The following is a 15257-nucleotide window of genomic DNA, read 5'->3' on the forward strand; positions in this document are numbered from 1 at the left end:
TTACCCTGACATCCTTTTCTGGCCAGTTCTGGAGCAGTGTAGAAATGTGGCCATGGTCATGAATAGTGATGAACAGCCCCCTAGAACAGAGAACAACAAATACAACAATAGATTAAGAATCAGACCACATTTTTTACATATTCAGAAGGCATTACAGGGCACTGTGGTCAACTGTCTTCCAATTTCTCAATCCCAAAGTTTCGTGTCAGGATGTATGGCAAAATGTCACTAAAATAACATTGGCAATAAAAATGGCAAAACATGAACTCAAATAACTCATGAGCACTTTGTACTTAAAACTGTTTTCCCTACAAATCTTAGATGAGAAGTTCTTAAGTGCCTCAGAGGCTGTTTGAAGTTAAGCTGCTATTTATTTTCTGCCTTTCTTTCGTCTGACCAAGGCTTCATTGAACACTGATGGCACCTGGGATTTTGATGTTGAGCCCAGGGCCTCTGCAGGGAGTTTGCTTAGGACCCTTGAGGCTCCCTAAATATTAATTCATCTTAGTATCACCCCCTTCTACAACCCTTCCTCTTTCTTCTCCTCACTCCCTGGCATCAAGGTTCTTCCCTCCAGGACAAGGAGATCATCTCTATGCGTGGGGTCCATCTGTAGGGCCTTTCCTACCCAACACAGCCATCTGGTTATAGTAAAGGGGCAACACCTCCTCCATGTGCCAGTGACAGTGAAAACATCCCTTTATGTAAGAATCTTCTCATAGAGTAAAAACACCCCTCAGGTCAATGATTGGGGAAGAAAACAGTGGAGAGATGTCAAACTCAGACAGTATGACACATCAAAAGTAAGCATAAAATGTAGCGTGAGGAAAAGAAATACATAAAAGTGTCATATAAAAAGTCTCAGGGATGAGGTGGGGGGCACTTAAAGCATGGGTTTCCACTTAAATCGAGTAATGACAGCAGTCTACAGTCATGCTAGTGTCTCTGTGAAGCTGTACTTCGAGTTGTGTTCTGGGCTCAATGCTAGCTTCAGTATGCTAACATGCTTATAGTGACAATGATAACATGCTGATGTTTAACAAGTAATGTTTGCTGTCTTAGCCATCTTACTTTAGCTTAATACCATGTTAGAATTTGCTAAATAACTTCTACTAAGCATAAGTTCAGCTGATGGGAGTGTCATTAGTTTTTCATAAACTAGCTGTGGAGAAAATACAGTTTTGACTTGATGATGTCGCTAGATGAAAAGTGAGCGATCCACCAAAGTCATGCCAGTTTATTCTGAGGGTGACACGAATATCGCTACCAAATTTCATGGCAATCCATCCAGTAGTTCTTGCTCTTTTTCGGTCAAAATTGCAAACGTCAACCTCATGGTGACACCAGAGCAAAAGTCCGGAGGTCACAAAAGTCAGCCTTCATCATCTGGGCACCATAAATGTCTGCAAACCTTCATGGCAATCCATCAAATAGGTGTTGAGGTAGTTCAGTTTGGACTAAAGATGACTGATATCACCATGCGTAGAGCCAAAATGGAAAGTGGAAATCCCACATGTAGGCTACACATCAGGCAGCGTCTTAAATACACTTTTAGGAGACGTTCAATTTCAGCAGCTGAATCTGAAAATTTGAAGAATAAGAAACACAACATAGCTTTAAACAACTTAGGCACACTCAAACAATTTGTTTTTCACAAAGAAATCCTCACTTTTGGGGAACAAAAACCTTTGTGAGTAGAGGTATTTGTGTGCAGCTTATGGACACATGGCCAAAGCTATGGCTACATGACTCTTGTTAAATGCCAGAGGCGCTCACACATGGCAACTGCCATCAGAGGCCCCAGGGCACTGCGTGTTTGCTCTCCAAAGGTAAACACTGTGTCTCCTCTAATCTTTAATCAATTAGGCTGAGTTCAAACACTGTAGGTCCTATTTTGAACTTGATTGTGACTTTTTAGCTACTTTGACATTTAGAGACACTACAGTATACTGAGGGTTAGAGTCTGAACAACTTGTAGCTTCGGCTGCACTATTTACTGCATAACAGTGAAACTACCCCTTGAAACAGGCCAAAACATATCTATAAGACTAATAAGAGTGACGACATTTTGGCACGACAACAAGAAACATGCCTCCTGAAAACCTTCAGAGGAGAAATTAATCTAACAATTGCCAATAAGTCCCTGAAAATGAATGACATTTTCACTGACTGATCATTTAGATAATGTTTTCCTATTAAATCTTTGTTCTCTAGGTTTATTACCCCCTATATTGGTTTTTTCCCTATATTCATTTCATAATCTCAAACCACTTAATATTCCAACAAAATTTTGAGCAGAGGTTGTCTGGATTTTTCCACAAGTTAAATACATCGAAAGATCATCTGCAACAATTGAAGTTTGGTATTTATATTGATATTGGTATTACCTGTATGAGCTCACCACAATTCTTTCTTTAATAGATGCTTATTATTGTTGTTGATGTTATCAAATCCTCCCGTCATTCTCTGTGGACTTCCTGCTTTTCTCTATTAAATGTCATTCTTACTGGTCCAACAAAAAAAACACATTTGAAGATGTGACCTTCCACTTTTTTCAAAGATTTAATCAACTGTCAGATTAATTGAATGACTGAAAAAATACCAGATTAAATGATGAATGAAAATACTCATTAGTTGCAGCCCTAAAAAAAAGAGAAAAAAGCTGGAGGAAAGAGAGCGTGACTGGTTTAAAGAGATTGACTGGAGCTCTAAAAAGACCCACATTTCTCCCAGTACAAAGAGCTCTGCAGGTCACACGAGGGTCTCTAGGCCAGAGACATCTGGCATCAACAACTTTCAACTTTTCTAAGCAATATAATGACATGCATCTGCACATTTACACATATTTGCATGAAAATGTAAAGCACCATAGGTAGCTAATTTAAAGAATTTAAGAAAGTGTGTGCACAGGGAGTGTATGGACCTGGACTGTCTTTACCCACTGGATGTGTGTGAGAGAGGGGAACCAGGGGAGAGCATGCAGCCTGCTGTGTGTGTTTACCTGAACCAGGAGAAGACATGAGCCACTGCCAGCTACAGCAATATTAGGAATTTTGGGGAAAGAGTGTCAGTGAGGCTGAGAGGTCGACCCCACATTATGATTGTTGGAAAACAACTTTATGAGATGGATCAAAGCAGACAGGCAGGCTGGCAGTAATGACTAATCTCTGTCAACCTGAAGGTTACCAAAAACATTTCAGGTTCCGCTTGACATTATTCCTCCTCTAATTTTTATTTTCTGCCACTCTGCACTTTAAGAGGTCATGACCTTTGACCCTGGCAAGTACATTGATGTACAGCTGCAGGAGTGCCTCTGACACCTCTTAACAGTCAGAAATAACACACACAAACACACACGAATCGACCTCTCTAAGAAATCACATGAGGCATCTACAGCAACCAGAGGAGTACGGAGCTAATCTACAGTATCTGAAGACATCAGGAGTCATGCTGTTTTAAATCCATCATCACTGTCTGTTAAGATAATGATGATCTTTTCATTTTGAAATTATGAAAAAAAAACTGTTGAATGGATCATTGACAATATACAGCTGCTGTCATGTGAATGTGCATGATATGAAAGCTGTGTGTGTGTGTGTGTGTGTGTGTGTGTATGTGTGTGTGTTTGACAGAGAGGGAGACAAAAAAGAGAAAAGAAGAGAGAGATGTGTTTAACATATTTGGCGTTAGAACATTTTTATGAAATGAAGTCATTTTGGCATGAAGGGGTTACTGCTAGTTTAGGGTTAGGATCTGGGAAGAGGGTTAAAGGAAAATTTCTAATAAAAGCTAAACCAGAACATGTCCTGCATCATTTAGCCTATAAAGACTGCTTTTTGGGGAAAAATTGATATTTCTTCATCTCCAACAACGTCAGTTCCAAACCTTTTTTGTCACAAGTACAAGAAGAGGTACTCTGTCAGAAGAGCCCTTTAAGGACACAGCCAAACCATTACTTCACTCAGCTATTTTAAACATGATTTAAACTATTGCAACTCTTTTTCCATTATTTTTAGTTAACTATTTCAATGACAATCCATAACTTTTAGCTAGGTTATCCATTTTAGCCATTATTGTTTATTATTTCTAACTATTTGAAGTGTTTATCCATACTTTTGGGGGCAATCTTAACCATTCATCCACTTTTATCTAACTATTTCATCCTTTTATCCATTATTTTGAGTTATTATGTCTGGATACTTTTATTTATTCAAATCTTTTTCTGTTTTAAATTAGTTCAGTATCTTTCCACGTTCCCTCAAGCCTCTGTTGGGGAATCCCATATCACTCATTTCTTAATATTGATGCTTATGGAGTTAAAGTGTCTGTGTTTGTGTGAATGCATGTGTGTGTCTGACTGCTGCTGCTGATTTAACCACGATGAACAGCAGTCGCCTCTTTTTCTAGGTGAGAGGAGGGCCGCAATGCACTGAAGCTGCCATGTCTGGCTCCTCCTGTAAGAGAGTGTGGCGAGAACAGAGAGGGTAAAGAAAACAACCTGATGGCCTGAAACAGCACCACCGATGACCTGAAGCCTGACACAAAACATACCCCAGGGACTGTGGAAGGCTGCGGGGGTTGGCAGGAGGAAAAGCTGCTTTCCACACTATGACCCGAAAACACTCTAAGAGCCACATGAGGAAGCTGGGCTCCGATCGTTGACCCGTGTCCACACAAAACACTACCAGTGACCATTCTTCACCCCTACTACATAACCTTAATCTTCCCTGTGCTAGATGCCCTCACTTAAGCCCTCACTTAGTAAGACACATAAGGTTCAACTGACACAGTGGACACAAATCACTGAGAAAAGACTGTGAAAATAGTGTTAAAGGTCACAGTCACGCACTATGAGATTTCTCCAACTAATTAAGTTCCAAATCTGCCATAACAGACAGGTTTTTTTGGTTAGTCTGCGTCCCCTGAGAAAAATATGACAAAGGGATTTTCCACTTGATTTTCTAAATTTGTTTTCAAGGGTCTAATTGGAGCTGAATGGAGCCAACAACTTGTAGTGTGACTCTGCAAAGTCAACTAAGTGAAGTAGACAAATCTTATTTTTGTACAGTAACTTTTTCACTTAAAGAAAAACTGTTGAATAAGAGTTTGTAAAAGCTTCTGAAATGTCACATTGACAGTGTGATGTAATTGTCACGAGGTAAAGCCAAAGTTGCAAACAATGGGTTATATAAAACCTAGTACATGTCCCCATGCCAGAATTTATAGTATGCTTCCATGGTTGAGAAAACAAAACATTATTCAAAGGGTATTAACAGATTTCTAGATATGAAACATTTCTAGGCATCCGTCCCATTTGTCACCTTACCAAATGCATTATGGGAACCAAAATCATGTCTCAGGTCCAGTACATGTGCTGCACCAGTGGTTCCCAACTCTTTTGGCATAAAGCAATATCTAGTTGTAACCCTTCAACACAGTGTATGACATTAAGGTGCATTTATTGTGCATTAAAAATCTACGTAATAGCTATGGAGCTTAGGCACACAGACACTGTAGCAATGCATTAGGCTCAGCTGCAGCTCATGAGCACTTTCTCAAAAAAGTAACTATACCTAAGGAAGGAGGACAGTTTGGCCTTGCTGAGTTTTCTCCTATGTTTTTGCTGGTGCAGACAGCGTTAAGAAAAGTTGATGAAATGCTCAGTTATCATCTCCTTTCAGTAACACACATCTAGCGAAGCCATTTCAACTGCAAATCTTCTGCTCTTCCGTAATATTCTCCTGTTCATGATCCAGAGCATGATATATGATGTAGTGACACAGATGAAATAAGTTAGAGGGAAAGAGGGGAAAAAAAACAATGAATAAAGAAGAATGGAGAAATGTACAAAGAAATTAGCTTTTGCATTTTCTGTTCAATCACCTTGTTACCCCTTGAGATCTAAACAAGCGTATTATAAGATTAAGATCACTAACTTGCAGTTCTATACTATTCAAAACATATAAAGTTAATCAGATAGTGAAGCTTTTTTCTTTGTATTCTGGAAAATGTGTAATTACCAGATGGAATTATTTAACTGTCAACAGGCTACAGAGTAAAACTATTACAGTATTTATTTACTGTTCTTGTTAGATTTTTAAGTAAATGCATAATAGGCCAAACTGTCCAATGTGTGCATAATCTAATAACTGAAAGTGTTTAGTTCACATTCAGCCCAGAATTACAGTATTACCAGACATTAAAATGAACTGTTCAGAGATGTTGCCTGCAGAATAGCGCTAAGAGATACAAATCATCCATCTCTGTACCTGTTCGAGCCATCAGCCAGCTGGAGCCGTCACTGGGCCCCAGAAAACTGTTACTAATTACTTTTTCATTCACCGAGAGCTGTTTGACACGCTGTATTTTAAAAGTTACGCAACAAGAAAGGTTACGCAAGCCATGAGAAGCTGCGTGCCTCTCAGATGGGGGTATGACAGTAACTGTACACCAACAGTCTCTCACACACAAGAGATAGTGAGACACATTTAGCTCTGTCAGTGATGTAATCCCATGTCAGTCATAGTGGTGTTACACCCAATTAGTAATGACATGTAGAGCACTGAGATCCTCTATAGAACGCTTTGCACATGCATTTAAAATGATGCACCTCTGCAAACAGAAACTGCAAAATTCATTAACAGTAACATTATAACATGTGGTTTGTAAAAGCAGGGATATACCGAAGATGCATTCTGCCTTTGATAGACAGGGAAAACACATCTATTCAGTGGGTGAACTCCCTCATGGAGATCTATTGCTTTTCAAAACAGGTTCAAACAAGAACATCACTCCAAAATTAACACACTGGATCCTTCGGCCAGACCAGCTGCTGGAATATTAGAGGTATCATTTTATTAAAGCTAGGAAGTTCAACAGGCCTTCACAGAAACATAAACATACAGTTGCCAATTGCAAGAGATTCATATTAAGAATTTCATTATAATGGACTCATCTACTCGCCACTTGTTCAGGGTTCAAACAACAGAGACAGAGTTAAAACCACAATAATAAATCACAGATTTTGATAGGCCAACTTTTGTTTCCAAAAATTAGTCGTGTCTGCATTTTTAAACTGTGTTTTAAAAAACGAGTAGTGCTGTTTCAGTCGTTATCAGCCCAGAACTACAATTCATCAAACAAGACGTATAATTGTAAAAAAAAGTCCGATGAATATATTGTGCTAATTCTGTGATGTGAAGAGACATTTCCATTAATTAAAAGAAACTGATGGAAGATACTTTACTACAATTCAGCAGAACAACCTGTCTGCTTTTAGTGCAGTTTCAGACAAAAATGAGATCTGAGATTAGTTTTTTAGTATTGAGACACAGTGAAATAGAAGTTACTTGGATGTAACGCCAGTTACATAAATATGTCGTAACCCTCAGTTGTGCTGTTTCACAAAGGGAATGATAGAATACACTGTTACTGTGTGGAATATTATTAAAGCAGGACACAGCCCGATCATGTAGAATACATATGTCGAGTGGTGTGATGTTGCCATCAGTGGGTGAATATCTATAAAAATACATGTACCATAATCTAACTCTGTTTGGTAATTCTGTGCTCATTTATTAGTACATTCAAGTGCACTTATCAGTGTATTTGCAGACTGGAACCAGTATTAGAACCCCTTTATATTTTGTAATGTGATGAATTACACCACAAAATAATGAGTTTTTTCTAAGTAGCTTGTAATGTAGTTTGCTACCATTTACACAAATCTAGCCCTAATGACTTCCAATGAGGGCTACGGTTTCAAAGTAGCTTCCCCAACACTGGGCATACGTCCTTCATACCATTCAGAACAATCACCAACACTTTCATTCCACCTCGGTTTCCCAGCAGCCACAGCAGGGACAAACAGAAACACAAAGGGATGTGAAAGTTAAGCTTATTACTGGCAAGAATGGAGTCCTGGTTGCATCTCTGTCAAGGTAAACCAGACATTTCATCTTTCATGACGTGGACATAACCAGTATCTTGGTTTTGGTTCAATGTTTTCATTTGTAATGAATGCCAATAGGCAATTTATCAGTACTTTGGAACGACACTGGTCTGGGCCTAACATACATCTGTCTGTCATCGTATCAACTGAGCAGAGCGTCCTCTGAGGACTGGTATCAAATGAGACAGCTGAGCACACTAACACATGCACACAGACATACAGTACACTCATACGGAGACAGAATAATTTCTATGACTGGATGTGGTATCTGACCACAAGCTGAAGAAAAGGACTGACAGCACAATATTTAAGAAATGAGAACGCTGGTTTCAACTTTCTTGCTTCCTTTCCTGAGTGGTATTTAATATGTTAATGGATTTCCATGGAAAGAGTTTCAGTTTATGCACAAACTGTAAATTATCTATAAGTGTCCATATGACAGGAGAGCAAGTCAGTTTTAATACTTAGGTTGTACTTGGTTTTCTTCATACTGATCATTTCCAAAGCGATTAAGTATGAGTAGCCAAAGGAGAGAAGCTGTTGGCATCACAAATAACGTACTTATTCTGCAGCACATGAAGCAGCCAAGCAACTGACTAAACCAATAGAGGAGAAGAAGAAAACTCGGTGAGAACAGGGGGTCTGGCAGCGCCAATCAATAACCATGTTCATGCTGCAGTCTGAGCTGACGCAAACTTTGCCCATTTTAAAAATAACTAATTGCAATGGAAAAGATGATCGTCAAAGAAACTAAATATGCAACAGACATCTGGGAAAAGGAAAAAGTGCTCAGTAAACACACACAAAAAGAAATAAATAGTAACGACAAAGGATCCGGATAGTGGATGAATAATTTAGCCCAACAAACACAATTACCCAGCCCATAATCCACCTCTCAGTCTCTATCTAAGCACATGTAAGCCTTCAGTCCCCTGTGTTTGTTCCATCAGTTTTTTTGTCTATTTCTTCCAGGAATTTGTCTTAGCAGCAAGAAGCAACTGTACCCAGTAATCTCTGTTCAACACACAGCTCTCATCGCTTGGAAATGAAACGTGACGGGCAGGTATTCTCTTTCCAGTCCCCTCTCTTTCCTTTCCCTTCACACCCTGCTCTCTCCATACAGTATGACTCTCCCAAGACAATGCACTCTTCTTCTTCTGCCTCCCACCCTCCATGGCATGCTCAGACTTTGACAGGATGCCATTACATTACAAGTATTCAACACATTGCCTGAATCACCCCCTCTTTTTACACAAGCAAGAACCAGTTCCAGTTCCTGGCCTTGGAAAACCGTGAACCACCCCCACCTCATTCCACTGCAGCCCACTGAAATCAGCCCGGCCTCCACTAAACAACTAATCTTCCTTTGTGAAGCTTTTCCAGACTTGGAGAAGAGGGGAAACTCTAGAGAATTTTAGGCCAAAATGAACACACTTTAGCCAATCTGATCGGCCTTTCATCACTTCAGGGTGACACGCTGAGACAAAACATAGGAAAGCACGGAATCTCTGACACAGGCCAACCTGGAGGTGATGAAAATAGCAACCAGACAGTGTGAGTTTCTGGGCTTTCAAACCCTGTCTTCTACTGTAGCTGTGCGGGTGAAGGAGAGGCAGTCGAGTGTCCAGACAGCTGGATGTCCAGCTTCTCTCTCAGCCAGCCTTACATAACTCAGGGGGCAAGTAACAGCAGGGAAAGGCCCGGTCCAGCACAAAGGTCCTGCTAAAGGAATCAGAGGCACAGACCGGATGAACCCAGCTGGCTATTAGAGGAGCTTCAGCCCTCTGCAACCACGTTTTCCATTCATACGCCTTTTCACACACATCCTGACATTTGGGACATGCCAATGACGTTTCATGTGGCCTGCAAAGTCACAGTCAAAAGAAATTGGTTCCGTCTCGGCCAGCAGTGACACAAGAAGCTGTTGTAGCATGCTTATGTGCAAATGCTGCTTTGAGTTAGTAACAGCGGCTTTATATGCCTTTATATAGGTCATCCTGTCATGAAAAACAGACATAAAGATAACTGACAATTGGAGACAGGTTAAGAGAATACTGTAAAATCAATGAGCACTGTATGGATGACAATGATTTATGGCCCATTGTATTCCTTTTGACATTCACAGAAAAATGTGGACTCAATTTTAAGCATGCACTGGGTGATGGCAGACAAGCTACTACTGTCCACTGTAAAACAGATGCAGAAATGCTTTAAGTTTCCAATTCTTCATGACTTATAGCTGTGGAGATCATTCATATCTATATGACACTAGTGAGAGGCTAAACACAGGCAGTCCGTAAAATCAATTGTAATTTAGTTTTTACTAATTTATTATCAATACAAATGTGAAGTCTTGCTGGAGCATCTTGCAGCCTTCTTACTGTCCAGCAGACCTTCATATTTGTATTAATATTTTGTAATTATCTGGGATACTCAAGTAATCCATTAACCTGGATAAATGCCTCGTTTTGCTATAAAAACTGCACCTACAGAAACTGTCTGTTATACATGGCAACAGTCTGCTGCACAGAAATAACAGACCGCCGTAGAATGCAGTAATTGACGAATCAGAATCCAGTATTCAACACAGCCATGTAATAAATATGGAAAAAGGTCTTGTCATACCCAAACCTAGAGCAGGTTTTGGTATTTGGTACAGCAGGTGAGATGAGGAAATAATTAATCTAGAAAAATATCATTCCTCCCCATCCTTTTCTGAGCTGAGTTTCGAGCTTCCTTATGGGGAGTGATGAGCTTTTACATCCACACAGTATACTACACTTACATTATAATTAGTCCCTTTCCATTAAAAATAATGTGATCATTACAAGGTTCATTATTATTCATTAACAGTTATTCACTTGAAAAAGATTAATTAATTCTACAAGTATCTAGTATTTAGAATACAGTTTTTTTTTTTAGTTTTACCATCTGTCATTCATTTTTCATTCTTTTTATTTACATGTCAGTTGCATTATGGTGACATTTTTCCACTAACAAGGAAACTGGAGATGCAGCTCTCAGTGATGTCATGCTGAGGCCTAAACCAAAGTGAATGTTCAGGGGGCCAGGGGCAAGTCTCACGTAATAAATGATCTAACAGAGTGAAAAAGGAAAGTCACCGGGGGTCAAGTCCCATTCCCGTAGAGTGGTCAGAGGTCAGACAGAGTGCTGGAGAGTTAGTCTACGTCAGCACCAAAACCAGTCCTCCCAAGGTGAGATCACCCACAATAACCAGAGGGTCAATTTACCCAAAGAACTATTGTGTTCATTAATGGTCACATTTCCTGCAAAGTGACACTGAAACCCTGCATACTCTCTGTGCCTCGTACAATATGAACACTGTAAAACAGCAGGAAGGTTTCAGACGTCTTAAAATCTCAGTGTGCTCTGCCAAACCTCTTATGCTCTACATAAATCACATTTGTCATGCATATTTATATGTAATGTTATAACAATACATAGGCTGGGATCAAATAGGTTTTCGTATTGTTATTGTTTGAACAGGTTTCAATTTGCAGATGGAACAAACTATGCAGCAGATTCGCTGGAGCACCAAATGTGCTAAACACTGAAATATAAGCACGTCTTAACTTCTGAAGTCGTGCCAAACAGCCTATTGTGTGTTTTAGTCTCACTGCACAGTGGATTTTGATTACTCACGGTGATTTATTACAAAGCCTATAGATATCATAATGGATTAGCAGTTAATATTCGGCAACTTTAACTTTTCAAACACAAAAGGGTTTAACAGGCACATGCGTCGCTTCTTTATGCTGTGGTGAAGAATGGCAAAGCAAAAAGCAAGTCAAATACATAACAATGATTTTGAGTGTACTGTTCTATCATGCACGTCAGATAAGGTGCATTATTTCAGTGTTCAAATCAATGTCACAGGCCGGCACGTGTCTCCCTGTCTTAAATAGCTCTGAAATTATGTGTGTGTGAGTGAATGAAATGATGATGAAAATGTTTACAGTTTGGGAGCCTTCGCACACAGCCCATAAGTGCAGATGGAGCTCTTCAAGTTTTCACTGTCTAACCTCGGGCCAAATGCCTGACAGGACTACAAGTGTTCACAGCCAAAGCTGAGCTGAGAGCTGATGGAGCTGTCAAAACAAAGAGAAATTAACTTTTAGTGCTCTCTTACCACATCCATTGGGGTAGTTCTGAACTGGCAAATAAAAAGCCGAGCCGCTAAGAGATATTAGTGTCAGATACTGTAGGCCTCATATAATTTACAGTCTTATCTAAGTGCAGATATATAAGTGGTGCAGTTGGACGGTGATTAATGTGTGATCTGTTGACTTAACTCTTATCATCAGTGAGGAGTGTCTCATGTCAACATGAGGCTGACCCAGTTTCAGACCCAGTTTTTGCTGGTCTAGACTGTAAACCATCTTGCCTCCATATAAATGTGTACTGATTTAATGGCTTTTTAAACGAATTTCTTTTGAATTTCCCAAAAAGACAAAAAACCTCTAAACTAATTAACGGAATACACCGTTTGTGAATTTCGAATTTCCTAATCTGTCAAAATTTAGTTTGACCAGATTTAGGCAAAATACAATTTGGTTGGGATTTAAGAAAAGACTGTGATTTTAAGTTTAAAAATCCTATTTGTTAAAGGTAAGTGAACCTTTGTTTTTAAGGTTCAAATGAGAGATATATATGGTAAAGAGTTGAGGAATATTTTTGGGAAATACATTTGTAATGTATTTTCTTGCCAGGTTACCAGATGAGAAGATCGATAGCACGGTCATGTCTGTCCACTAAGCACTGACCTGGAGCCAGGAGGTGATTAGCTTAGCTTAGCACAAAAAGTGGAAGTACAGGGAAACAGGTAGAAGGTAAAGATTTCCCTGTTTGCTTTATGATGATCACCAATGAGAGGTCAAAGTTCACCCATACTCTCATTTACCAAAATATTAGAAGACTCCTTAGGGTGATGTTAAATGTGAAGTCTCCCCGTACAGCCCCCTCACTTCTGCTAATTTTTGGTTGCCAAAAAACAAAAACAAAATTGCATCTGTAACTGAAGCATGAAGTGCCACACCTGGAAAAACAAGCACTATAGTAAATCAGATGATTAGTTGGACTCAGTGACCAAAAACTGTCAAGCTGCATCTTCTTCACTAACACGCACGGTCCAAACAGCTTCCTCAGGCCGTAACCGAGCCTCATCAGAGTACCAGGAAGTGGAGGAAGCAGATTTGTATGGGTTAGATCTGTTTTGGTGTTTAGTGTTGCATTTGTGATCTTTGCATCATTCCGTTATACCATAGAGTGAGTTTTACACACAACTTTGAAAGGGAAAGAGAACGCCAGAGATTGTAGATTACAACATGCCAGAGAGGTTGGACTGTGACTCGGGGAAATTTTGCTTTAGAGTTTCCACTCAACCCAGGGGAAACAAAGCTGGATTCAACAAATTACTGAGGCACTTTTCCATGCAGGGTGGTATTGGTTTGTATGTGTACAATTCAGCAGATCTGACATGCAACACTGATCTGTCCACATTTAACACTTATATGTGAACTCTATATCCTTTAACTCTTTATCTTTCATGCATAATATTCCTGTGATAAAAATCCTAGTGTGAGGGAATCCCTCTGGGTTTTTTTTTCATGTACAGAGCTGTGGATTTTGGAACTGTTGTTGCAGGAAAGCAGTTAGTGCAAAGTTGCACCACCGCTTTCCTCACAGTGTATCTGTGAATAGCAGAGGCTACTGGGAGGCCTGTCGATAAGGGAAATGACAGTGACACTGTTGTTAATTCAGCTTACCTGCCCACACATGGCCATGGCCCATACATACATATGCATTACATACATGCACTGTATTATATCACATATAACCATCTTACACCACATGTGACCACTGGCCCGTGGTCACACAGGAATGAGGCCAGCAGCATGAAATGACTGCCGAGGCGCTGGCAACCCTCCTACACTAGCTTTCGAAAAGCCACCTCCAACATGTGCTTTGGCACCCAACCATACGCACACATTTCAGCCTTGACAGGTGTAATAAAGAAATGATATAGCTTTATTTCAATTTACAGCCTCCTTGTCGATTTATAGGGCCCCTGCAGCAGTAATTGCGGAGAAAAGATAACATTGTTAAAACATACAGAGCACATAAGTACAAAGCAGTGGAAGTGGCCAACATGTGAAAACATACGGTTATTCCGTAAGGCACCATTTAACTGACCAACATCTCCCGCTTCTAGGTTTTATAGTTAAGCCCAAATTTACACTAAGTACATGAAGTTAGTGTAGTGGAAGCTTTGGCAGTTGTCTCAGTGAAGATGAATATTCTTATGTTCAAAATTCTTCTGTTTCCCTCTTATTTCTAATGCACTTTCAAATTGTCATTAAAGCCATCAGAGAGGATCTAGCCTTGCTGCCAACTTATGGGACATATGCTGAATGAATTTTCTGCTGCGTGCTGCTGAGACACCTTTGGGTTTGCTTTAAAACTGCAAACCAGGCTGAGTGTGATTCACTCAGAGAATCAGACGAGCTTCATGGGACCATCAGCAAGTCGTATTTTCCAGTGTGGGCTGGTGAAATATTACTTCTGTGCACCAAAGTTTGATCAGTGGAGATGGTGTGGGGACAGCAGCCAAACAGAACTGTGCTCTATAATTTTGTCCTTTGTGGCGATGGCGAGTCTCGTTTCAATGCATCATTCAGCAAATCCAGTAAAGTCAAACTGAAATCACATTATAAAAAGGAAGAGAAAAAAAGGTCTTTGGGGGAAATATTAAAAATGTTCCTTTTTGTGTCATATTCTGGAGAGGCATGTCAATGTGAAGGTTAGATTGACCACAAGCTGGCAGGCCGAGCCCCGGCCTACTATGACCTATAAGGCATCATCACATAACGACTCACTGACGGAGACACCCTCAGGCATCAGTAGGATACGTTTTGGTAGCCTTGCTAGCTTGTCTGCTTGTTAGTTTTGGCAAATTGTGATTTGAACAATGCAAAAATGACAATGAGAGAACTAAACTAAAGACCTGATGATGAATCTTAATGCAAACAAGTTCATCATATTTTGAAAAAACATATTTTACGATCCATTCAGGCTCTAAGTTACCTTCCAACAGCATCACAGTTTGGAATTTTTTCTCCAATTCTTTAATGGGTGGGTCAGTCGCGCAGCAAAAGACATGTTTTAAGTTTTGAGGATGTTTAATGTGCTTCAGCTGATGTTAGCAGGGCAGTTTTTCGCAGCGGAGGTTCGTTTGGTATAATAAGACCTGTCCTTGGTTGCAGTCAGCAGAAAAGCTGATGTAGTC

At 39.9% G+C, this 15257-nt stretch overlaps 1 protein-coding gene across 1 annotated transcript in view; it reads right to left on the reverse strand.

The window, feature by feature from the left end:
* The window catches only part of me1 (malic enzyme 1, NADP(+)-dependent, cytosolic), a 73871-nt gene that overhangs the window by 21859 nt on the left and 36755 nt on the right, over window positions 1-15257 (reverse strand). The window contains exon 4 of the mRNA XM_070835759.1: window positions 5-80. Coding sequence (XP_070691860.1) covers window positions 5-80 — 76 coding nt within the window. The remainder of the gene's footprint in view (window positions 1-4; window positions 81-15257) is intronic.

This window comes from Pempheris klunzingeri, chromosome 8, assembly GCF_042242105.1.
Source record: "Pempheris klunzingeri isolate RE-2024b chromosome 8, fPemKlu1.hap1, whole genome shotgun sequence".
Taxonomy (NCBI): domain Eukaryota; kingdom Metazoa; phylum Chordata; class Actinopteri; order Acropomatiformes; family Pempheridae; genus Pempheris; species Pempheris klunzingeri.